Source organism: Scedosporium apiospermum (genome assembly GCF_000732125.1).
Source record: "Scedosporium apiospermum strain IHEM 14462 chromosome Unknown SEQ_SAPIO_0121, whole genome shotgun sequence".
NCBI classification, from domain to species: domain Eukaryota; kingdom Fungi; phylum Ascomycota; class Sordariomycetes; order Microascales; family Microascaceae; genus Scedosporium; species Scedosporium apiospermum.
The window spans coordinates 300,462-322,121 of NW_015971822.1; the positions used below are offsets into that span (position 1 = coordinate 300,462).

Consider the following 21,660-nt stretch of genomic DNA (forward strand, 5'->3'; position numbering starts at 1 on the left):
ATTGTTCAGAGGCAGTTGTTCGAGCCAGGCGTTTGGAATAAGAATTTGGAGGATGGCAGGAGGCACTGCATTGTCTTTCAGCTCAGCCCTTAGATAGGCCTTCGCATAATAGACAGCTACCCATCTCTTTGTCGTGAGATATAATGCGTTCCCGAGGCTGAAATCGCACGGAGGCCTCGACACGGTGTTGGCCAGGCTCTCTGCGATATTGACTTTTTGACGGACAAATTCTTGAGCGATATAAGGAACGCATGCTTTTGTAGAAAGACCTATATCCGGGGATATTAGACGTATCAGGCCTCGCTACTTGTGCACTAACACAGGAGCGCCCGCCCGATTCGGCCATCACCAGTTACGATATACCCTCTAGATGGATGTGGACACTGCGGCTCGATTGTCGAAAGGCAGGTGATCATCTCTGGATGACCGCTGCCACTTCCGCCTTCTTCTGTTATCGCCATTTCGCAGATACGCGCTAGGGCGTCCAAGGCATATGCGCGTCCCGAGAGCCACGGCCGTAACCACCCGTTCGATCGTCGAGAGCGCTCTCACACGACGCACGTCGGGATGCATCTGCCAACTAATAAACAGATCGGAAAATTCCATCGCGTTTAACTGAACTCTCCAGTCATGGTCCGTCATCATGGTAGCACCGTCGCAAGTACACTCAATGGCATACTCGTCGAGTGATAGCGGAAACTGGCCACTCTTCCCCTGGGCCTCAACCCATGCATCGTAGAAGCCCTGGGCCCGGGCTGCGTTGAATCCGAGATAGCGAAGGACGGCTGAGGTGTTATTGCGAAGGGGGTAAACGCAGTTGTCGTAATCTGCTTCGTCGCCGGTATTCTGCTGGCCTGTTAGGGCAAGGATTATGTCGAGGTCAACTGGAATCTCATCGCCTGGGAGCATTTCGGCTTGTCCCACTTGTATCCACTGGTGTATCCACTGGTGTATCAGACGGTGTGAAAGATTTCCATCTTTTTGAAGCTGAGGGGGCTTGGCTTCGTAGATAAACGAAATGATATACCGAGTTGAGTCGAGAATAGCTTCTAACCCATTTATGGCTTCGGGTGTTCGACAGTAGATGTGGCACATGTCGAAACTTTTCTTAGTTTATCAGAAATCCAGCACACTCAACATCTTTGGTCGTAGCTTCTGCTTTTGGGCAAAACAAACTATGTGAGCGTCTACACTAGAAACTTAGACCAATGTCAGTTGAGAGTTCCCGGTGACCTATGACTTGAGGAAGTCGCAGAAACTATAGTACGGAATTGGCAGAGTTGCACATTTAATCAACATTGAGCGTTCTCGCGATACCTGGTAGTAGCCTTTCACAGGCTTCTCCTTCCGTGTACATACTTACATAGGTAGTCTTCGGCTCGCACTATCATCTGCCTTCTTAGGAATATGCTTCAAACACTACGGGCTGCACCGTTCTTGGATGACGTAAGGAATTCTGGCACGAGAAATCCGATGTGGAATCGCCCTAATAATACCGACCGTCGCGAATTGCTCTCGGATGGGTGTGTTGCACTTTCCGACTTCACTTTTTTTGCCTTCACTCGTTTGGCAAGAGGCGAGAGACGAAACATGAGATTGCCACGGTGCATCCATACTGGCTGATGTATTGCAGCAAGTTGAGCCAACAATGCCAGAGGCCCACAATGTGAAAACAAGGCAAATCAGCTTGCCTCGACAGATGGTCTCGAAGCGAACCTCTAGGCATTATACAGGAGTTGGCGGACTCAGCGCATGCAACTAAGTAACCAATCTCGTGCACTCCGATCGAGAACTGACGACGGGCAGAGAGTACGTACCTACTTCGTACGTATTGGCACCAAACTGGAAATCGTCCGAGGCAAAACCATTCGATCTGGTTATCAAGTCCAGGTTAATTCCGCCGGCGGATTTGGGGGCAAAGTTTCCATCACAGCGAGGTGTGTTCACACATTTTTTCACATTTTGGGGACGGGACACATTGCCGCCCTTGTATTACCCTCTCGTTGAAGCATACTTCATGTTCCCTTGCAAAAACTTGTACTTTGTATGCACGCAGCCGTGGTTTGTTCAAGTAGTCTGGTGGGCGAGCACGGGGGCTAAAGCTGGCACGGAGCGCGGAGCAGCTCGGGAGGCCGATGAACAAGGATCGACTTCGTACTTCGTACTTGTCGCCACGACCATATCTCTGGCGGTAATACCTCATCAGTCCACACTGCCAGACCACTCACCAGTTTCCCAGGGTTGATACAGTTCTGCCTTCCGTGCCCTACGGAATACTTCGTAATCTAATCTACCTTTGTTCGAAGTAAACTACGATTACGACCTGGAAAATTCAATCATACTTGTTTTAGCGAGCAGGCCCACAAAAGGTGCACTGTCCAGGTTCGGAGACACCCGTTTTGATGTTCTCAGTTACGAATTGAAGTAAAATGCCCTGAGGGGCGCCCCTGAGATGGCTGGGGAAAAAAAACTTAGTTGATATTCTCTCAACATTGTGGCTGGCAGCGAAGCTAAGCTAGCCAGGGGAAAGATTGTTGATCGCATCATATACTTTACGAAAGCACGGAAATCCGTCCACGTTGACGACCGCGGAAGGGGAGGGAAAAATCCACACTTAAATCAATTCCCTTTCGCCGCCCCATTGATGCTAGGCTCGGCAGAAGACTCGCCGTTGTGGGCGTCAATGCAAGGGATTGGCGTGCCAGGCCAGGCCACCAACGGGGGGTTCAGAGCGGAGGCGTTGCGACTCATGCACCATCATCCTCCACGCAGCTCGGTGCTTCCTTTTTCTCTGGCAGAGTGGCCCAATGACACTTTGGTCTAGCGGTCTGGAGAGAACCTGAATGGGTTAGATGGTGCAGCCACCGCAGGAATCTTGGCAGGAAAAACTAAGTCAATATTGCTTCCTCCGCGCATGCCAGTGTCAAGAATGGCGTTCTAGACTCCTAGCTCAGCACGTTGTTATGCCAAAGGCCTCATGACCCAGCCCAAGGTCTCACAGCATGGAGTATGAGTGTGTAGTGTCTTGAATGTTGCTGCATTGATTAACTTGCGTCTTCTATCATCATCCATCAATGGCGTTGAGGGGCTTGACAGACAGGCCAGAGCCCTCCGCCCTTCACTTGTCGGCTATTAACCCCGTCGATAGCCTGCCTGGTCGCTAACGGTAACGTGCTCCATCTGACGATCTCATTGCTGAGTATGAGGCTCCACAAAGTGGCGCGTCCGGCATTGAAGAGCGATCAATGAATCAATTGATCAAATGGATTGAATCAAAACCAGGACCCGTGTGGGATTGCAGCCGCTCCCGCATCTAATAGTCGTACAGCGCATCAGCACTCTTGATTCCTGCTGCTGCTCCGGATGAACATCAATTGAGGCTTGACCCGCATCCGCATTCACCCGCCCGGACCCAGATGGTTTAAGAGAAATATCACGATCAATCCTTAAACGAGCACGCTAGACCCATATGCAGAACCCCGCTCTCATTGTTGTAAAGGTGGAGTGAAGACTGTGAAGTGAAGTGTACGAAGTTACCTTCGTACTTGGCACGAAGTAACTTTATCTTCGTACCGAATCAATTATACTGTATTCGGCACGGAGTGAGATAGCGTGTCGCGACGCGGGGATGTAACGATTGCAACAGTGCGAGGATGCAAGGAACATAATGTGCCCACCTCTCAGATGTCACAAATTTTTGGGCGGCTGGCGATTGGCGATTGGGTCGCTGGTCATCACTGGACCCTCCCAACTCACCCCCCCCCCCCCATTTCCTTCCCTTCTTCCCTTGTCACTCTAAGAGTGGAGGCATCGCTCCACGTACTTGCAGATGCAAGACCCTCCTTGGCGACCTTGATTGGCTCGTCTTCCCGGCTGGGGCTGGATGCCCGCCGATGTCCTTCACCGCCTCTTTATGACCTCGTCTCCCGCCAAAAGCGTGGGGAGTGATACTGGGCACCACTTGTCATTTGTCCCCTCATCTTTCCCTGAGAGTCGAATTCAGCACCTATCTCTCTCCTCTCCCTCCCCCAAAACTCATCCCCTGACAGCATCTGCCTCTTGATCGATCTCGAGTCGAGATCTCCCTGAAAGAGCGGTGTCTGGGTTTTGCTTCATACAATATCGGCATCTTTCGCAACCAATCCTGCAAATTCCCCCCTCTCTCTTTCCCTCCTTGCTTCTGTTTCCTCTGTTCTCGGCAATATGACTTTCGACTTCAACGCGGGCGGAGGAGGAGACGCCCTGTTGGAACTCACGTTCAACCAGCGGAACCGGTATCCCTACGCACCAGCACCAGCCCACGACCCCCGCGGCCTAACTCACTCGTCGACAATGACTCCCCAGCAGAGGACGAGTTGGGGGATGCCCCTCGACATGGCAGCCTCGACCGGATCATCACCACAGATGCCCTCGAACCCTTCTACGGCCGATCACCACCACCAGCAGCAGCCCGGAGACCACCTGCACAACACCCCTTCTCCAGTCCAGTCTAGCCCTAGTCCACACTCCCAGCATTCAGAACCGTTCCTACCTGCGACCAGCCCTTTGACGGATTGGGCACTACAACAACAGCAGCAGCAGCTCGCCCCAAATGACTTCGGCCAGTATATCCAGGACCCCACTTTCCTCGGCTTCGGACCTCTTCCCGCCAACTTCCAACCCAATCCTCTCGTCGATTACCTTCCTGCTACGACCCAGGCCGCCCTCCACGCTGGTCTCCAGTTGGAATCGCCATTTGCTACTCTCCCTCCGGTCGACAATGCGGCGATGCAATGGGCGGGAATGGGTATGGAGAGCTGGCAGGACTTCCAGACCACGCTCCCAATCGATGGGCTTCCCCACCCGCTCGATAGCATTGGCAGCAATTCACCGACAGGAACTTTTCTATCGCTCCCGAGTTCGGTCGGCGAGGGATGGGCCCTGGTAGACTGGGGATCTAGCTTTGACCAATTGGGTCAACCTCAAAATCCCGCAATCTTCAACCCGAGCCAGACGCTGCACCTCCGTACCAACTCCGACTCGTCCGATGGTGCCAACTCGATGGAAATTGGTAGTTTCGAGGAGGTGCCGCCATTCCCTTACTCCCCGTTCTCGCCTGATTCCGATGGCTACATAGAAACGACTTCTCACCGCAACTGCTTCCATAATGACATGCACATCGCCCACCACACTCACGACGTCGTCAGCCCTACCATCGCTGTTAGCTCCATGGCTATCAAGTCGTCGCCTCCGGTCTCGAGCCGCTCTAGCCCATCCAGCGGTTCTGGAGGATCCACGTCGCCCCCGTCTAGTACCGGCAGGAGAAACTCGGGCCCCCGGAAGAGCCCGATCGCCAAGGCCACGAAACCGGTCATTCGTCGATCTTCCACTGGCAAGAAGGACGGCACCGGTGAAAAGAAGGTTGGGCGTCGCCGAGGACCTCTTCTCCCAGAGCAGCGCAAGCAAGCTAGTGAAATCAGGAAACTCCGTGCCTGTCTCCGATGCAAATTCCTCAAGAAGACTTGCGACAAGGGCGAGCCATGTGCTGGCTGCCAGCCTTCTCATGCTCGTCTCTGGCAGGTGCCTTGCACTCGTATCGATATTAAGGATATCGGCTACTTCATGAAGGATTGGAAGGCCGATTACGAGCGACACCTCATGCGCGGCGTCTCGGTCTTCAACGTCAAGGGGTTCTCTTCGAAAGAGTCGCTGATGTGGATCACCCATGGATATGGGTTCGCCCTTCCCATTACCGTCCGCGAGGTGTATGTTGCCGACGCCAGCTGCTTCTCGCTTGAGTGGGTCGAGTCTTGTCAGACCGAGCAAGAGCCAATCGACTTCGACATCCAGACCGAGCAGCTCGATGTTGGCGCTGAGGGTATCTCTGTCAAGGCCCTCTCCGAGTATCTCGACAAGCACATCGATGGGCCCTTCGAAGAATTCATTATCGACCATTTCGAGGGCACACCATTTATCACCGAGATTCTCACCACTGCTCACCGCTACTACATGAAGGAGAAGTCTCCTGTCATTCGAAAGGCCCTCAAGCTTGTCCTTGCTTACAACCTCACCCTCCACATTACCCTTGTTGAGAGCCAAGGCTCCGAGGTCCAACTTGAGGGACAAATCGACGACGAGGAGTCCAAGTTCTACGGCAGGGTCGTCGCTCCCGTTATGGTCAACTTCCAGATCAAGTGTGCCATGGCCGATATGTGGCGAGAACTTCAGAAGGACATTCTCGAGGAACTCTCGGCCCTGTACTCCAGTGTATATAGCGGAGAGAGGTTGAAGAACTGGCCCACCATCTTCATGCTGGCGTCCATTCTTCTTGCCGTCTGGGAGGAGATGCAGTTCGACTGCCACTACCGCGTGCCCGATCCGATTGCGGTCAACAAGTTCTGCAAGGACATGGAAACGACACCTGTCGGTGTTATCATTGGCCTCTTCCACGCCATTTCCCAGAAGCTCCCCAACTTCATCGACTGGGATACTGAGAAGCACGGACACATTCTCAACAACAACGTGGCCGTCTGTGAGGCCATGACCGAAGTGCGGCAGCACGTCATTAAGCATGGTAAGTTGTGGGATCTAACCATCTTCCGGGTCGGAACCGAACTAACACGTTCCCGTTTTGCAGAGGCTTACCTGAGGACTCGCCCGGACACCAAGTTTGACAGCAGTGACTTCGACTCGCTCTCAAACAAGTTCCTCTCAAAACTGGTCATTCGCGCAAACTAAAGTCTTATAAACGCTCGCATACACACTAATGACTTGAAACCCGATACCCTCTGCCTCTCTTGCTATCCCCTAAATACCCAGGGAATGAATCCCGTCTGCTGTATTTTCATTTGTCTGAAATTTCCTTTGTCGATCTTAGCCTTGTCTTTTTTTTTCAGTTCTTTTCTCTTCTCCTCCCCCCATCTAGCCATGGCGTTTCTTCTTCGACGATTCGAAATCAAGCCTTTTCTCGACAACTCTTACCGACTCACCCACGAAATTACATCCTCCCCGCATTCACCATTCACCGGCTGGTCACCGCCATTTACGACTTAATCGAAATCGCCCTCGGCTGATGTTTAACGACCTTTGGATTTGACGGATTTTTTTTCCATTGTTTTGTTTATCTTTTCTTTTGTCTTGCCGATGTATGAAAGTCATTGGGACGGAAAACGCGTTTTACGGCCGGAAAGAAAGTCAGTTTTTCTTAGAGCATTAAACGAAGGATGATGCTGTCTAACGAAGCAAAGACGGAAACGAGAAGCAAGTGTTGGAAAGAGGAGAGAAATATCATGTGTGGCATGAAGAGGACGAAAGGAAAACGCGGAAACGAAAGCAAGAAGCATCATTTCTTATTTCATTATTCTCCGATTTTATCATTGGAAATGTCGTTTAGAACGAAAAACAGCATTGGGACTTGGCGTTAGAAAGTTTAACTCTTCGGATCAAGACCGTATATTGGACGGAATTGATGGACGGGCCTCCTACTCTCTCTCTCAAAAATAGTTGAATGGGCGGGGTTGCGTTCCGAGTTATTCTTCTTTCTTTTCCTCCCCCCTTTTTTTCTGTTATTTTTCTTTTTCCTTTATCAGTTTATTATACAGAAAAAAAGACTTGTTTGTTCTTTAGCACATTTGAGGCAGACTGGGATGTTTGCTTTGCGTGAAGGACAAACTTGTTTGGGCTTTGTGAGTGTTGTTTGGATTCTGTGAGAGGCGTGGTTGAGGTCCCCGTCCTTTCGTTGCTGGACAAGAGCGGACTGCTTGTGATGCCAGCTTGGTGTTTCTGGTGAACGGCCTTGACGAGATTATGTCCTTGGCTCTCTGATGTCGACAATATTCATTGTTAGTCGTAGAAGCGGTCAATGATACTGCGGGGTAGGTGATATCAAGCACATGGACCTAGACCCGAAATCCCTTGAAACAAGCATGGATCGAATACCAGCTGTCTAAGAGCAATCGCTAGCCGAGTATCAAGGAGCCTAATCAACACGCTCAAAGCCAGGGGCAAGCAACCAGACTTTTGCCCTCGGAACTGGAGCAGCGGTTCAGCCTAGAGCTCTTACCTCGCGAATTTTAGCTTGCCGAGGATCAATGGATCCTAGGATTTAGAGTATGCGTCTGTTACGGCTCAGCCGGCCAGGTTCTGATACTCCTCGCGAGTGCTAGCTGGTTCAGATGGCGCCATGGTGACTCAAACGGTCGTGACGATGATTCGGCGGAGCCGTTCTCAACAGCTTCTCCCCTGTCATCATTACAGGGATTGACCTGAATTTGCAACTCGTCATTCAATTTAGGCCCGATAATTTAGGTTGTATCTGGATATGCAGCCAAAGCCTGGGCTTCGGCCCTCTCCTTTGTCTTCCTTTGTCTCTCACGGCGGCATTTAAAGTAAGAAACGAGAGCATCTCGTTTGGCCACGGGATGAACTAGGGAAGGAGGTACCCGAAAGCGATAATGCAAGATAGGAAAGAGGAGTGGGGTAATATCAGGTCAGTGACGTAGTAGAGCGGGGCAATGATTGGTCGATTGTCTTATCATATGACAGTAACACGCAGCCTTGCCGGTTAGCGCCGAAAGGTCGGGGGGCGCTGGAAGGGGCATGAGCGTGGATGGTGCCTGTCGCTCTTTAACTGGCAATGGCAAAATCGGGAGGGAGCGACATGAGGCTAATCTTGTGCGAGGCATTTATTTTTTTAACTCTTCGAGGTTTTGGAGGGTACGAATGACCCGGAAAGTCATTCAGGAGTTGTATTTTGTACATTTCATCATTGCAGTCGAGTTTGAATTGGTCTCTATGATCTCCGCACCCTGAGAGGTAGTCAAAAGCGGAGCAGTTTCGGGAGGGCTGGGGCAACGATTACTGAAGACAGGAGCCAGCGTCATGGCCTTAACTCGGGAATGAACGAGGCAAAGAAGAAAGGGAAAGCTTCCAGATTTTGTCGATTCGCCACAAGGGGAAAAAAGAAAATATTGAGACGGAAAGAATAGCGAAGAAGAAAAAATGAAAACTCTAAAACTCTGTTCCATTGTTGGGCGGTGGTGACCTTTGTCTACGAATCGCGGGCGATAATGGCGTCAGCCAGGTTCGGCGAGATGCTTCTGGACCATTCCCTGACCGGAAGTGTGAATCATCAAGAAGGCTGGGACAGGGCGCTTTGTATTGCTCTTTCCCTCCGCCACCGCCTATTAATCAGCTGCGCCTCCTTTGTTACTCCAGCACCCCGCAACAGCCCAAGGCAACTATCTCGTAAGGTACCGCCTAATATTTAAACTCTCCCCCCATTCCCTCCATCAGCCTCTCCCAAACCCAACTTCTCCTCCTCTCATCTCCTCACACAAATTCTCTCTAGGAACTCATTTCCTTTCCATCTTCGAACCACGAACGCTTTTAAAACAATTTTCTCCATCCATAATCCTACAGTCGATCTACCTTGAATTCGCCCATCATGCAGATTTTCGTCAAGACCCGTAAGTTCACCCCGCGTCACACCGACACTCCCGTCATCGCCACCACGGCGATGGCATCTTGTCGAGCCATGGCAACGCTCAAGATCCATCAGGTATGCTAACACATTTATCAAATAGTCACCGGCAAGACCATCACCCTCGAGGTCGAGTCCTCTGATACCATCGACAATGTCAAGTCGAAGATCCAGGACAAGGAGGGCATCCCCCCCGACCAACAGCGCCTGATTTTCGCTGGAAAGCAGCTTGAGGACGGCCGAACCCTTTCTGATTACAATATTCAGAAGGAATCCACCCTTCACCTTGTTCTCCGCCTTCGTGGTGGTATGCAGATTTGTACGTGTTCCCTTACCACTTACCCCGCACCTGGATGTGTCCCCAACCACGTTTCATCAGTGCTAACAATCTGTCTCAACAGTCGTCAAGACCCTTACCGGCAAGACCATCACCCTCGAGGTTGAGTCGTCCGACACCATCGACAATGTTAAGTCGAAGATCCAGGACAAGGAGGGTATTCCTCCTGACCAACAACGATTGATTTTCGCCGGCAAGCAGCTCGAGGATGGCCGCACCCTCTCCGACTACAATATCCAGAAGGAGTCCACGCTCCATCTGGTCCTCCGTCTTCGTGGTGGTATGCAGATTTTCGTGAAGACTCTTACTGGCAAGACGATTACCCTCGAAGTTGAATCATCGGACACCATCGACAACGTTAAGTCCAAGATTCAGGATAAGGAGGGCATCCCTCCCGACCAGCAACGTCTTATCTTTGCTGGTAAGCAACTGGAAGATGGCCGCACCCTTTCTGATTACAACATTCAGAAGGAGTCCACCCTTCACCTCGTCCTCCGTCTCCGTGGAGGTATGCAGATCTTTGTCAAGACCCTTACCGGCAAAACCATTACGCTTGAAGTTGAGTCTTCCGATACCATCGACAATGTGAAGTCGAAGATTCAGGACAAGGAGGGAATTCCCCCCGATCAGCAGCGTCTCATTTTTGCCGGCAAGCAGCTTGAGGACGGTCGCACTCTTTCTGATTACAATATCCAGAAGGAGTCCACGCTCCATCTCGTCCTCCGCCTTCGTGGTGGCCACTAAACGGATGAATGGGGAAGCAGGGTTGCTTCGTTTGTGTACGAGGATTTATGGAATTCACGGGCGTTTCGGACGGATAATGGCATAATGATATCTCGAACTTTACCTAGCATAGTTTCTTTACACGGATAAGCTCTTTGCTAGAAGAGCGCGTGTGCATGAATTGACACCAACGGATTTGTGTCTCAGCGACTGTTTTCAGCTCTTTGAGCATATGATGTGACAAAATGTTGACATGTGTGGTGGTATGTGTGATGGTATGTGTGATGGTCTTGGTAAATGTGATGTTGGCGACTTTGATGATTGAACTCAGCACCTCGATTATGGCCATAGCTCAGAGACGATCGTGTTTGCTCTTCTGTGGGGCTCGCCCGTCCCACCTTGGCCTAGTTTCCGGTCCCCAGCCGAAACGAATTCCGGGTTAAATTATAGAGTACCATCTTCTTACATCCGCCTTCAACATCCAGGATCTTGGTTTTAGGACTAGGGCTCTACATCTTGGTCGCCCTAGCATACTGACATCTGGAAGCTCGAACAAAAGAGAGAGCGGAAAGTCAACACCCTCTGTCCCGGACCAAATGAGTCAAAGTTTTAAGCCTTTGGTTTCTACGTCACAAGAGGAAGCAGCTCGCTGGTTCTGTGAGACCAAGGCGAATCAAGGGATTATGTGGAAATTCCGCGGTGTGGCTGGCCCTCACGCGAGAGCAGTGGAGCGGGTGAGCCATCACTTCTTGGGCTTGCGCGGCATGTTGTGGCGCTTGAGCGTCTATACGGCACTCGCCGGTCTCAATATGCCAGACCCCTGCGCTGCCCACGTACACATTTGACTTGCGGATGAAAAAATCCCACGATGCTGGGCCAGACGTTCGAATCTACGGATTCCAATCTTGGCTCGTCGGTTTCGTAGGCGATATCACCACTACATTCACAAGGGAATTCAGCTCGATACAGATATATATCTTGCTTCCAGTGATCGCATATCACACGAATCGCAGATGGCTCTTGTGATTGGCTGGTGATACGCGGGGCTGTTCCTTACGCCTTGCTTTCTCTGGAGCTGAAGTCGACCAGGCTGGCTGCCACATCTCGACTTCCCAGCACCAAGTCAAGAAATCGAAGCCGAACTGAGGTATCGAATATGGCTGATCCCTTAAGCACGGCTGCTTCCGTAGCCGGACTCGTCAGTCTCGCTATCCAATTATCGCAACTGAGCTTCCAGTACGTTTCCAGCGTCAAGGGCTCCTCCAAAGTTTGGAGCGGGTACATCCAGGAGCTCTCCACCCTCACCTCGGTTCTCTTGAAGCTCCAACAAGCGTACGAAGCGGCAGGATCACGGGATTTGCTCGGAATCGTCTCGGGCCCCGGTCTGTCCGCGCAGACTATCAACGAATGCCACGATGAGCTCTCTAGCCTCAAGTCGGCGTTGTCCGAAAGGCTCCAGAAGAGGGGGCTGCGCGGCATGCTGGAGAAGCTGAGCTGGCCGTTTTCCGAGCCGGATACGCAGGCGAAGGTTCTGATGTTGCATCGGTTCGGCAGTTTGTTTGGATCTTCGCTTGTTGCGGACAATTTGTGAGGATTTGATCATCCGTGTAGTTCATTCATGTTTCACCAGTTACCAACTAAGGAGCTTGTAGAACCGTATCGATCGAAAACTACCGCCATTTAAGAGATATCAAGGATGGTACGTATTCCGAGAACCAGAAATCAATATGCTGACGAGAGAAAAATCGAATAGTCAAGGACTTCGAGGACTTCCTGGCGTGGTTCGAGCCGAAGTATGAGACGTTGCCCATCTCTTATGAGAACATGCTCGAGGCAATGTGCCCTGGGACTCGATCAACCTTCCTCGGCTCAGAGACGTATATAAAATGGAGAGACTCTCCGACGTTGGAATCGCAGCAGCCCATTTGGATTTACGGTCCTCGTATGCTGACTCCCTAACCTTTTCTTCAAGGCGAGCTCATATTAACATATCGCAGCTGGATCCGGAAAGAGTGTCCTCTCGTAAGTTGGTTTTGATAACGCGGACATCAGGGATTCGTGAATACTAACATGGATAGTGCGACGATTGTGAACGATCTCATGAGCTCTTGCCCCGATGCAGCCATCGCATATCACTTCTTCCAGTACAACCAAGAGGAGACGATCCAAGACGTCCTCCGACACATAACTCACCAACTCTTGTCCCATCCCACGGTAGTGTCACAAGTGGCGATCGGCCTTCGCAAGAAAAAGATGCCCCGCAATGCTTCACTTCTGCTCAAAGATCTAGTTGCTGTCATTTGCGATATTGCACTCACATCTGGCCGAACCTACATCGTCCTTGACGGCCTTGACGAGTTCCCTCATTTCAACAAGTTGCTAAAGCATTTACCCGAGTTTCTGAGAGCGAAATCCCGGATTATTATTTCCAGTCGTGAGCTGCCTAACATCCAGACTCATATGAAAAGTGCGGTTCTTCTCGATGCCCACGCAGAACGTTTGGACGTGGAGCTGTACGTCCAGTGGCGACTTGAAGAAGACTCTGAAATCGATGAAGATCTCCTGAACGACAATCTAAAGAGTGAGATTATCTCTAAAATTGTGGGCCAAGTCGACGGATCGTAAGTTTTAATGCCTTTGAATCACCTTTCGGCTCCGTAGCCCGAGGGTCAGTTGTTGAAGGATCACACAGGTTTCTGCTGGCACGCCTCCTCATGGACTCGATCTGCAGCGCCACCACTGTCAAAAAACTTCGTAAGGCGCTAGACCTGATGCCCACCAATTACCAGGAAGCGTATAGAGACACATTCGACCGCATCCTCAAGCAAGATGAAGAACACAAAGGGCTGGCTATATCAGCCCTGAGCTGGATTTGCAACTCAAGGCGCCCACTCGATATGAGTGAGCTTCAGCATGCAATTGCAAGCCTGGACGAGTCTCCAGAGTACACGCCGGAGGACTTGGAATCCGACAAGTCTATCTTGTCGTCATGCCTCGGCTTCCTCGTTCATTCAAAGTCAACGCGGACTGTTGATCTGGTCCATTCTTCCGCAAGAAACTTTCTCATTGAACAGCTCGATATACAAACTCCGAGGTCGAACATCACGATTGGCCGCGCGTGCTTGCGGTACATGTCAAGCCCGGAAATGGCCAAGGGTGCCTGCCAATCACTTGAGGAGCTCAAATCAAGAATCACCACAATGCCGTTTATGGAGTATGCCACACGTCACTACGGGTATCATATCCAACCGGTTGAGGAGGACCTGGTCTCCGAGCTCATCACATTTCTGAGCCATAAACTCTTGCTTGAGAGTTCTTGGCAACTTCTCCACTTTGTCGTTAATATAGAGAGCCAATCGGCTCAGGACCTCGTCAATACCGTGCCCAGCCAGGCGACAATGTTACATGTCGCATGTTACTGGGGGTTTTCGACCTTGTTGCCCAAGTGCCTGGAGATGTCCTCGGTAACCGACGCTGCGAGTGGGCCTCTCTCGCGCCGGCCCCTCGCACCCATAGGAAGCGCTCTCTTTCCCGTCTTTGCACCCGCAAAAGCAGACGCGCTGAACAGGACTGATTCACACGGGTGGACGCCTCTCCACTGGGCGGCGTCGAATGGGCATGCCGATCTGACTGCTAGTCTTCTTGACGAGGGAGCAGATATCAATGCCGTAGACAAGGCGGCCTGGACACCTCTCTTCTGGGCTGTTGTCCGCGGCCATTGTGAAGTTGCGCTGTTGCTGCTAGAGCGTGGGTCCGATCTGAACCAATCTGACGGTAGTGGATTTACCCCGGTTCACTGGGCGGTCCTGGCCGGGGCCACAGACATGGCATCGTTGCTGCTCAGGTACGCATTGCGGCTGCTTCAGCTCTCCAGAACCGCAAAGCCTTCATATCGAATACGCGAGCTCACAGTTGCGGAGGCAAAAGCTCTCCGTCAGCCGAATCCGAAGCGGTGCAAAAACCTCTTCCACCTGGTCACCGAGGTGTCTGACACGGAATCGTTCGCGGAACTGGCAAGATTATATGACAATATGTCCGAAATGCAAAATATTGGGTTCAGTACAGAGACAGTGACTGCATTGTGGGACCAGACCAAGGTCGTGCTTTCAAAAGGCGAGATTGGATATTGGTGGAAGATGCAGCAAAGGACCCCAATTGACGGGGTGAGGAGGCAACTTCTTACCAATGCTATCCAGTGTGAAGATGTAGAGTTGGTCAAGTCTATTCTCGATCTAAGCCGTGACTTGGATAGGGACCTTGCTGGCGATGTGGTATCGGCACGGGGTGCAAGCTATGTGCATGTGGCGGCATACAGTGGAAGTGCGGAGATAATGCGCATCATTTGCCAGGCTGGACTACCCCTAACGACGACTGACTCGAGGGGGCTCACGCCTCTTCATTACGCATGCCGAACGGGCAGTCTGGAGATTGTGGATATTCTCCTGGAGGCGAACGTTGAAGTAGAAGCTAGGGACACGTACCAACGAACCCCCCTGATGTATTTGCTAGCCTTCGGAGGATGGCGGACAGCCCTCACTCCAGGACATGGTTTGGTGATTTTAAGGGCTCTGGTTTCAAAGGGAGCATCTATTCACTCAAGCGACTCTCGTGGGCTGCAAGCCATCCACTATGCCATGGCCACCGAGGACCCGGACGTTATTCAGGCTTTGCTGGACCTCGGTGCCGACCCCGGCGCGGTTTCTAAAGACCTTGAAACACCGCTTCATGTTCTTGCCCAAGGATCCAGTGACCATCGGGGGGCTCTTAGCAGTGAGGGGTTCCGGAGTGAGTTTCATGAGTACAAGATATCGCTAAGTATCAAAGAGGCGGTTGCCAAATTGGTTGTCCGAAATTCTACCCCAGATGTTCTCAGAGCTGGGACGGCCTCGGGCGCGACGGCGCTGGCTTTGGCAATCCGATGTCGTAATTGGATCCTAGCTCAAGCTCTCCACGAGGCCGGCGCGCCCTTCCGGTACCAGTCTCCTCTTTCTGATATCTCTGATATCTCTGATATCTTCGAAACTGTCGCAGAGAATGGCTTCTACGAGCTTCTCCGGATCCTCATTTCAGCGGGGTTGGTGCCAGGGAAACAAAATATCTTCCCTAAGACCTCCGCTATCCTACCCGCGCAGAACCCTCACCGGTGGGACTGGAAATGGGTCGATACATCCGGTTCTGAGGCATTTCCTCGCCGCAGCCATGCGCTGACCCTCCAAGAGCTGCTTGCTCTCGGCGTGAATATCAACCACGAGAGCACCGACTTGAGGAGGACGGCAATCCAGCTGGCTGTTGAACGGGGGATAGACGATACTTCGTATTTGGATGCCCTTCTCGAAAGCGGGGCGGACATGTACACCGGCACGGAGGAGGGACTAGATTCCATCCACCTTGCCCTACTATGCGGAAAGTTGGACAACCTAGCAGTGCTAGTGAACCACGCGGCCCGCGACCCGTCACCCGACACCTGGCTCACCAACTGGTTGCGGGAATCCCAAACTGCGCCCACGCAAGACGGCCCCGCCGCCTTCGAGACTTGCGTCGCTGCCATTCGCCACTCCGGGATATTCCAGGCATGGGACCTAGATGGCCACACACTCCTCTTTCACGCCGCGTCAAAGGGAAACATGGCTCTGGCCCAAGCCCTCATCGATCTCGGCTCCGAAGTCAACTTGTGCGATCCCCTCGGCTGGACGCCGCTCCACGGAGCCGTGCGAGCCCATCAGAAGGACATGGTGGAGCTCCTGATCCGCAGCGGTGCCGCCGTCCACGCGACAGTGCAAGACACGTCGCCGTTTTCTCAGCAGTCATATGCTCCAGTCACCGACGGGGAAGGATCTGTACCCGCCATCAACGCCCTACACATCGCCGTGGGGATCGGCCCGAACCAGGACCACTTCTCGCCCGACATCGTTAGGCTGCTACTCGAGAACGAGGTGGACCCGGGAGGGAAGGCGACGAATCTTGCGGATCCGCGGGAGTACGGCGTCGAGCGCGATGCGTCTCCTTTGCAGATCATGTTTCGGAAGTGGGGGGCCAGTAAGTCGGCGGACTTCTTCGCCGTTGTGCAGTTGCTGGTGGATTTTGGAGCGGATGTGAGGGGCATTGCGGAGAGGTTGGATGTGTGGGATGTTAGTGCGTTTGAGGGGTTTGAGAGCCTGTGGGATGTTTTTAGGACCGCTGACGACGAGATTGATACACTTGGTGTTGACTGAGAGGTGGACTTGGGCCAGGCGTTGTAATGAATACTAGGTTACACTTGACTATGCGAGGACACAATCAGATTACAATTGAGGCAAGAATAATCTTGCCAGCTCTAGGAATTCCAGAGGAGCTCTAGATAGCACCGTCACGCACCCGAGAGGAGAGCACACGTACGTCGACGCCGTCGTCGATGCCTGTTCTGTGCCGAGAAAGACTTATAAACAATACGTCGCGCGTCAGGGCAGGCGACTCTGACGTTTTGGGTCACACCAACCTTTGCCAGGGGCTGATTCCCAAAGCCCGCGGAAATCGACTCGACTCTGTCCCATTTTCTAGATCAGGGCTCACAAGCTTCCATCTTTAGCTTCCTTTGCTCAAACGACATAAACTCATGCGAAGTACGCGATCCTGTCCGTTCTCGCCTTGTAAGCTCCAGAGCGTGAGACTAGCAGTCGGTGACGACGACCGAATCCCTGATATTGTGTGTTTCTTTTTTTGAGTCATTTTTAAATGGAAATTCTTTTTTCTTGCATCCCAAGTAGCGAAGAATCCACGAAGGGTTCAATGTTGTGTATTAAGTCTGTGATGGTAAATTTGAGTGTGTCCGAAATCAACTGTGACGTCGACATGGAAAGATGGTGGTAGCTTCTGAGTTGAGCTAGGCTTGAGGTGGCGACTCGATGATGATTCATTGACCCCTGGTTGAACCTGCCCACTAATAATTAGTGGGGCGTTGTCTGTCTTGGTGGGGCAACAGGCAACTCTGACATAAAGCCTCGTTGCTTCCTTGAAAGTGGGCGTGTTAGGCCGTGAGATAGCCTTGTGAAGTTGTCTCCTTCCACCAAAACTAAGTGGAAACATCCTCCCCCAAGCTTGTTCTTTCCCGACAAACGACACGCCTTGTGAGACGTACCTCGAATGTACTTTCCCGTTTGCCGAGAGTGATCACATGGGCCCTTGCAAAAGAACCTAACATTTGATCTCATCCTCACTATTTCCCCAATCCGTTTCTTCTTCTCCGAAACCCTCCCAACTCCCACCTGCGAAATCTCATGGTACGAATTAATCCCGCCGAATAACTACGTCCCGAGCATATTTTACTCGACGCAATCCTTTTGATACGAAGCGGCCATGTCTGGCTGAAGGCTTTGATATGCCGTCGTACTTTTACCACCTGACTTTCGAACTCTACCCGACCTCTGATCCTACGGATAGAGGAGCTTCTAAATCATCTCCTACCGAGGGCATCTGGCTACCCCCCCGCGCCACGAACATCTTCGACGATCTCCCCTCACATCCTCACCGAGAAACATCTACTCCCGTTTCGCGTCCCTATTCCGCCGCACTCGCTACGGCACCACCACATAATCCACCAAGCAGCTCCTCTGCGAACCCCTCGCCGGGTGTTATCGATTGCGGGGCTGCTAGGAAGCCGCAGCAGGAAGACAATCGAAAGATCGAGATTATACCGGAGAGGCAGTGGCGAGAGCGGACCAAGAGTCTTCCACCGCCGCCATCTTCTGCAGCTATTGGTCCGCGGACTGCAGTGAGAGACTGGAGGTTTGGTCGCGTGAGAATCGAGAGCATCGATTTTGAGCACAAGGACAGCAAGGAAGAACCCTCAACGATGGGCGATGCAGGTCCCAGTGCGGCTGGGGGTGCGGCAGAGAATCCTAACGCCGCTGCGTTTGCGGCGCTGGAGCTTGGGCCGACACTTGGGGGTGATGGATCCTCTACGAGAGCGGAGTTTGTCTCCATCCCAACGAAAAATACAGAGGTTGGCTGGGGAGTTGTGCACTTTTACCGCGGTGAGGAGATGCCGGCTGCGCGTTTGGATCCTGCTGTTGGTTCCTCGGATGGACTGAATGAGGATGAGTGCACGACGCTCTGCATTCCGGCAGTTCCTAGCTACATTCTCCCGGCGGAATTCCTTGGGTTTGTTGGAGAGAAGTGGAGGTCCGATGTTACCCATTTCCGCATGGTCATGACATCTCGCATGAGTCGGTACCTGGTTCTATTGAAGTTCCGCGATAGCAACAAGGCCAAGGAGTGGCAGAAGGAGTTCAACGGAAAGGTGTTTAATTCTATGGTGGTGAGTTCATCCGTCTGGCCCTTTGTTTCTCTGTCGTGTGCATAATATCTAACCTTTGCATTTCTTGTTGTCTAGGCTGAGATATGTCATGTCGTGTTTGTCAAATCGATTAGCTTCGAGACTCCGACGAGGCCTCGGGAAGCAGAGCAGAGTCAATCACGGGCACCAATGGCATCATACACCCTCAAGCCTTTCCCACCGCCGACTCCCAACCTTATCGAACTCCCAACATGCCCCGTGTGCTTAGAGCGCATGGATGATACGAACGGCTTAATGACAATCCCATGCCAACATGTGTTCCATTGTTCCTGTTTACAAAACTGGACGGGGACGGGCTGCCCGGTGTGTAGGTACTCTAACCCGTCCCACAATGATGCGTCCGGTAACAAGGCACCGCCATTTGGCTCATCGATATCCAACCTTTGTGCGGTGTGTGACTCAACTTCAGACCTATGGATTTGCCTCATCTGCGGACACGTCGGATGCGGAAGATATAAGGGCGGGCATGCCAAGGAACACTGGAAGGAGACGGCACACAGCTTCTCGTTGGAGATTGAGACACAGCACGTGTGGGACTATGCGGGAGATACCTGGGTTCACCGCCTCATCCGGGCCAAGGGAGACGGCAAGGTCGTCGAGCTCCCGAGCCATACTAGGGGAGACTTCTCGGGGGACGATGATCTTGTGCCGCGGGCCAAGGTCGAGGCCATGGGGCTGGAGTATACACACCTCTTGACCAGCCAGCTCGAATCCCAGCGAGTCTATTTCGAAGAAAAGATAGCACAGGCAGCGGACAAGGCACACAAGGCAGCTCTCATGGCGGAAAAGGCAGTGTCAGACGCGACCTCAGCAATCGAGAAGTTGCGAGTCGTAGAAGACAAGTACGCCGAGCTCCGGAACGAAATAGTGCCGAATCTCGAAAAGGATCTCGCGCGGGAGAAGGCGCGTTCTACGAAAGCGCAGGACCTGGCCAGGAAGCTCGGCAAGGAGCTGCAGGAGGAGAGGCAGATGAGTAAAGGCCTAGCAGACCGTGTGGAACATATGAAGAAGGAGGAGCACGCGCATCAGGAGCGGCTTAAGGAGCTCGAAGAGATGAAGGAAACCAACCGCGACTTGAGTATGTTCATATCGGGGCAAACTAGGTTGAAAGAGTTAGAGGCTTCGGGTCAGCTGCTTAGTGGCGAGCTGGCGGAGGGTACGGCGACGGTTGGCAGTAGTAGCCGGAGGAGGAAGGGCAAGAAGTGAGGCCTAGGGTCCCAGGGTTGCGATTAATGAGAACGACGGTGGGAATAGCGAGTTTTGCTTCGAGGTTTTGACATGTTATGGTCATCGATTATACTCTCAGCGGGGAATGGATAAGAAGGGCTTAGGCTTCACGATGGGTTTACGGCGTTGAGATGGGAGAAGAAAACGGTATACCCAGCGAGAGGATTGGATTATAGCATTATGGGGAGTATCATTTGTTTTTTAAGAGAGGATAGCACCGCAAGCCCGCAAGGACTGATAGGACAGAGAGGTCAATAGCTTAGACACCGCGATCGCGGTGGACTGAGAACAGCGAGATTCTTAATGATAGTCCAACGTTCTACCCCAAGACCAGAAGAATATGGAACGTGTTGTTGGTACGGGGTCACCTTGTGCGTTTGTGAATGGCGATCTAATCATTCGAGGATCCAAGCGGCGATGGTTGATGGATGATGGATGATATGTCACTAGAGAAGACACTAACATGGCCCTTTTGAAAACTATGGGCAAAACCATGCCGGCCGGCGCCTCCTCGACGTGGCTCGGCGGATACATAGAAACCACGAGTGTAGCCCTTACAAGTCGGGGTCTAGGATTTTTTAAGATGTTGGACTGTTGGTGTCTCATATATCCCTGTGATATGGCAGTGAGAGGCGGTAACAAATGCAAGACATCAATTGAGTTTCTTTAGGTCTGATTGCATTTGCAGCCACCTCCACAAACTGCAGGTTGCTTCCTTTTGTTGAGGACCATTGAACTCGGTGCCAAGCGGATATAGTCGGTGTTAGTGGGGAACTTTAGTGGCCGGAGGTGCCGGTAAAGCGAAAATACTAGAAATGCAAGGGAACAGAAACAGGCATTGAATGGGCTACACGGGATGTGAGAGGGCTGGTGTCTACATCACTAGGGGCAAGAAGTGCTTTGGGACGATGTGTATTAGATTTTTGAGAGGCAGGAGTGAGTGGAGATGGACCTTATTGATGCATCATACGAAGAAGAGCGGAACGGGTGGCGATGGGAAGAAGTGAGTGGCATGAGAGATGCATATGTGCTTCTTTCCGGATTCTTGGGTTTTCCAATTCTTGAGGTGATAGAGCAAGTTGTTGCAAAAAGATGGGCGGATTTGGAGATCCAAATGGTTAATTGACTACAGGATGACGTCGACAGAGCATCGAATCTGGAGCACGCAGCTTTGGCGATGGAAGATGATGCTGATGTCTACCAGAGACGAGTGAGACAGAGTGGTGGCCTGAGCCCAATGTCCCGAATTTCACTTGATATTACTTCGTTGACACATTGAATAGACAAGTCCAGACTCTGGATCTGGTTTTAGGATCTGGTGATCATCCTAGCATGACGAAGGCAGGAAAGTGCGATGATGATGGAGCTGTTGAGCATCGTTGATGTCGTGTATTAAAACCGATATCCGAAGTACATCGTACTTCGGACACGACCTCGGACTTTTGTAGTTCGCACGAAGTAAGGATTCGCCCAAGAATCATGGGATTCAATATTTCGGTGTTTATGTTGTCTTAGCTGTCTTTGCCTGTGCCTATGCCTGTGCTCTTTTACCCCAGCCTCCGAACCGCCATTTAGCGTCTC

General features: G+C 51.9%; 4 protein-coding genes and 1 pseudogene across 4 annotated transcripts; 4 read left to right on the plus strand and 1 right to left on the minus strand.

The window, feature by feature from the left end:
* Positions 1 to 366: 366 nt before the first annotated feature.
* On the minus strand, positions 367 to 909 carry SAPIO_CDS8153 (annotated as a pseudogene; the record flags this gene model as incomplete).
* Positions 910 to 4,203: 3,294 nt separating this feature from the next.
* SAPIO_CDS8154 (uncharacterized protein) lies at positions 4,204 to 6,717 on the plus strand (the record flags this gene model as incomplete). Its single annotated transcript, XM_016789848.1, has 2 exons — positions 4,204 to 6,553; positions 6,617 to 6,717. The coding sequence occupies 2 exons, from the start codon at positions 4,204 to 4,206 to the stop codon at positions 6,715 to 6,717; spliced, it is 2,451 nt and encodes an 816-aa protein (XP_016640111.1).
* A 2,707-nt stretch (positions 6,718 to 9,424) lies between these two features.
* On the plus strand, positions 9,425 to 10,541 carry SAPIO_CDS8155 (Polyubiquitin; the record flags this gene model as incomplete). The annotated part of the gene is made up of 3 exons (XM_016789849.1): positions 9,425 to 9,446; positions 9,564 to 9,779; positions 9,862 to 10,541. The coding sequence occupies 3 exons, from the start codon at positions 9,425 to 9,427 to the stop codon at positions 10,539 to 10,541; spliced, it is 918 nt and encodes a 305-aa protein (XP_016640112.1).
* An 847-nt stretch (positions 10,542 to 11,388) lies between these two features.
* Positions 11,389 to 16,732, plus strand: SAPIO_CDS8156 (1-alkyl-2-acetylglycerophosphocholine esterase; the record flags this gene model as incomplete). Its single annotated transcript, XM_016789850.1, has 7 exons — positions 11,389 to 11,441; positions 11,694 to 12,107; positions 12,173 to 12,219; positions 12,274 to 12,462; positions 12,518 to 12,542; positions 12,599 to 13,141; positions 13,213 to 16,732. The coding sequence occupies 7 exons, from the start codon at positions 11,389 to 11,391 to the stop codon at positions 16,730 to 16,732; spliced, it is 4,791 nt and encodes a 1,596-aa protein (XP_016640113.1).
* Positions 16,733 to 17,874: 1,142 nt separating this feature from the next.
* On the plus strand, positions 17,875 to 20,058 carry SAPIO_CDS8157 (RING finger protein; the record flags this gene model as incomplete). The annotated part of the gene is made up of 3 exons (XM_016789851.1): positions 17,875 to 18,813; positions 18,927 to 19,050; positions 19,262 to 20,058. 3 exons carry the CDS (start codon positions 17,875 to 17,877, stop codon positions 20,056 to 20,058), a joined length of 1,860 nt encoding a protein of 619 aa, XP_016640114.1.
* Between the last annotated feature and the right edge of the window lie 1,602 nt (positions 20,059 to 21,660).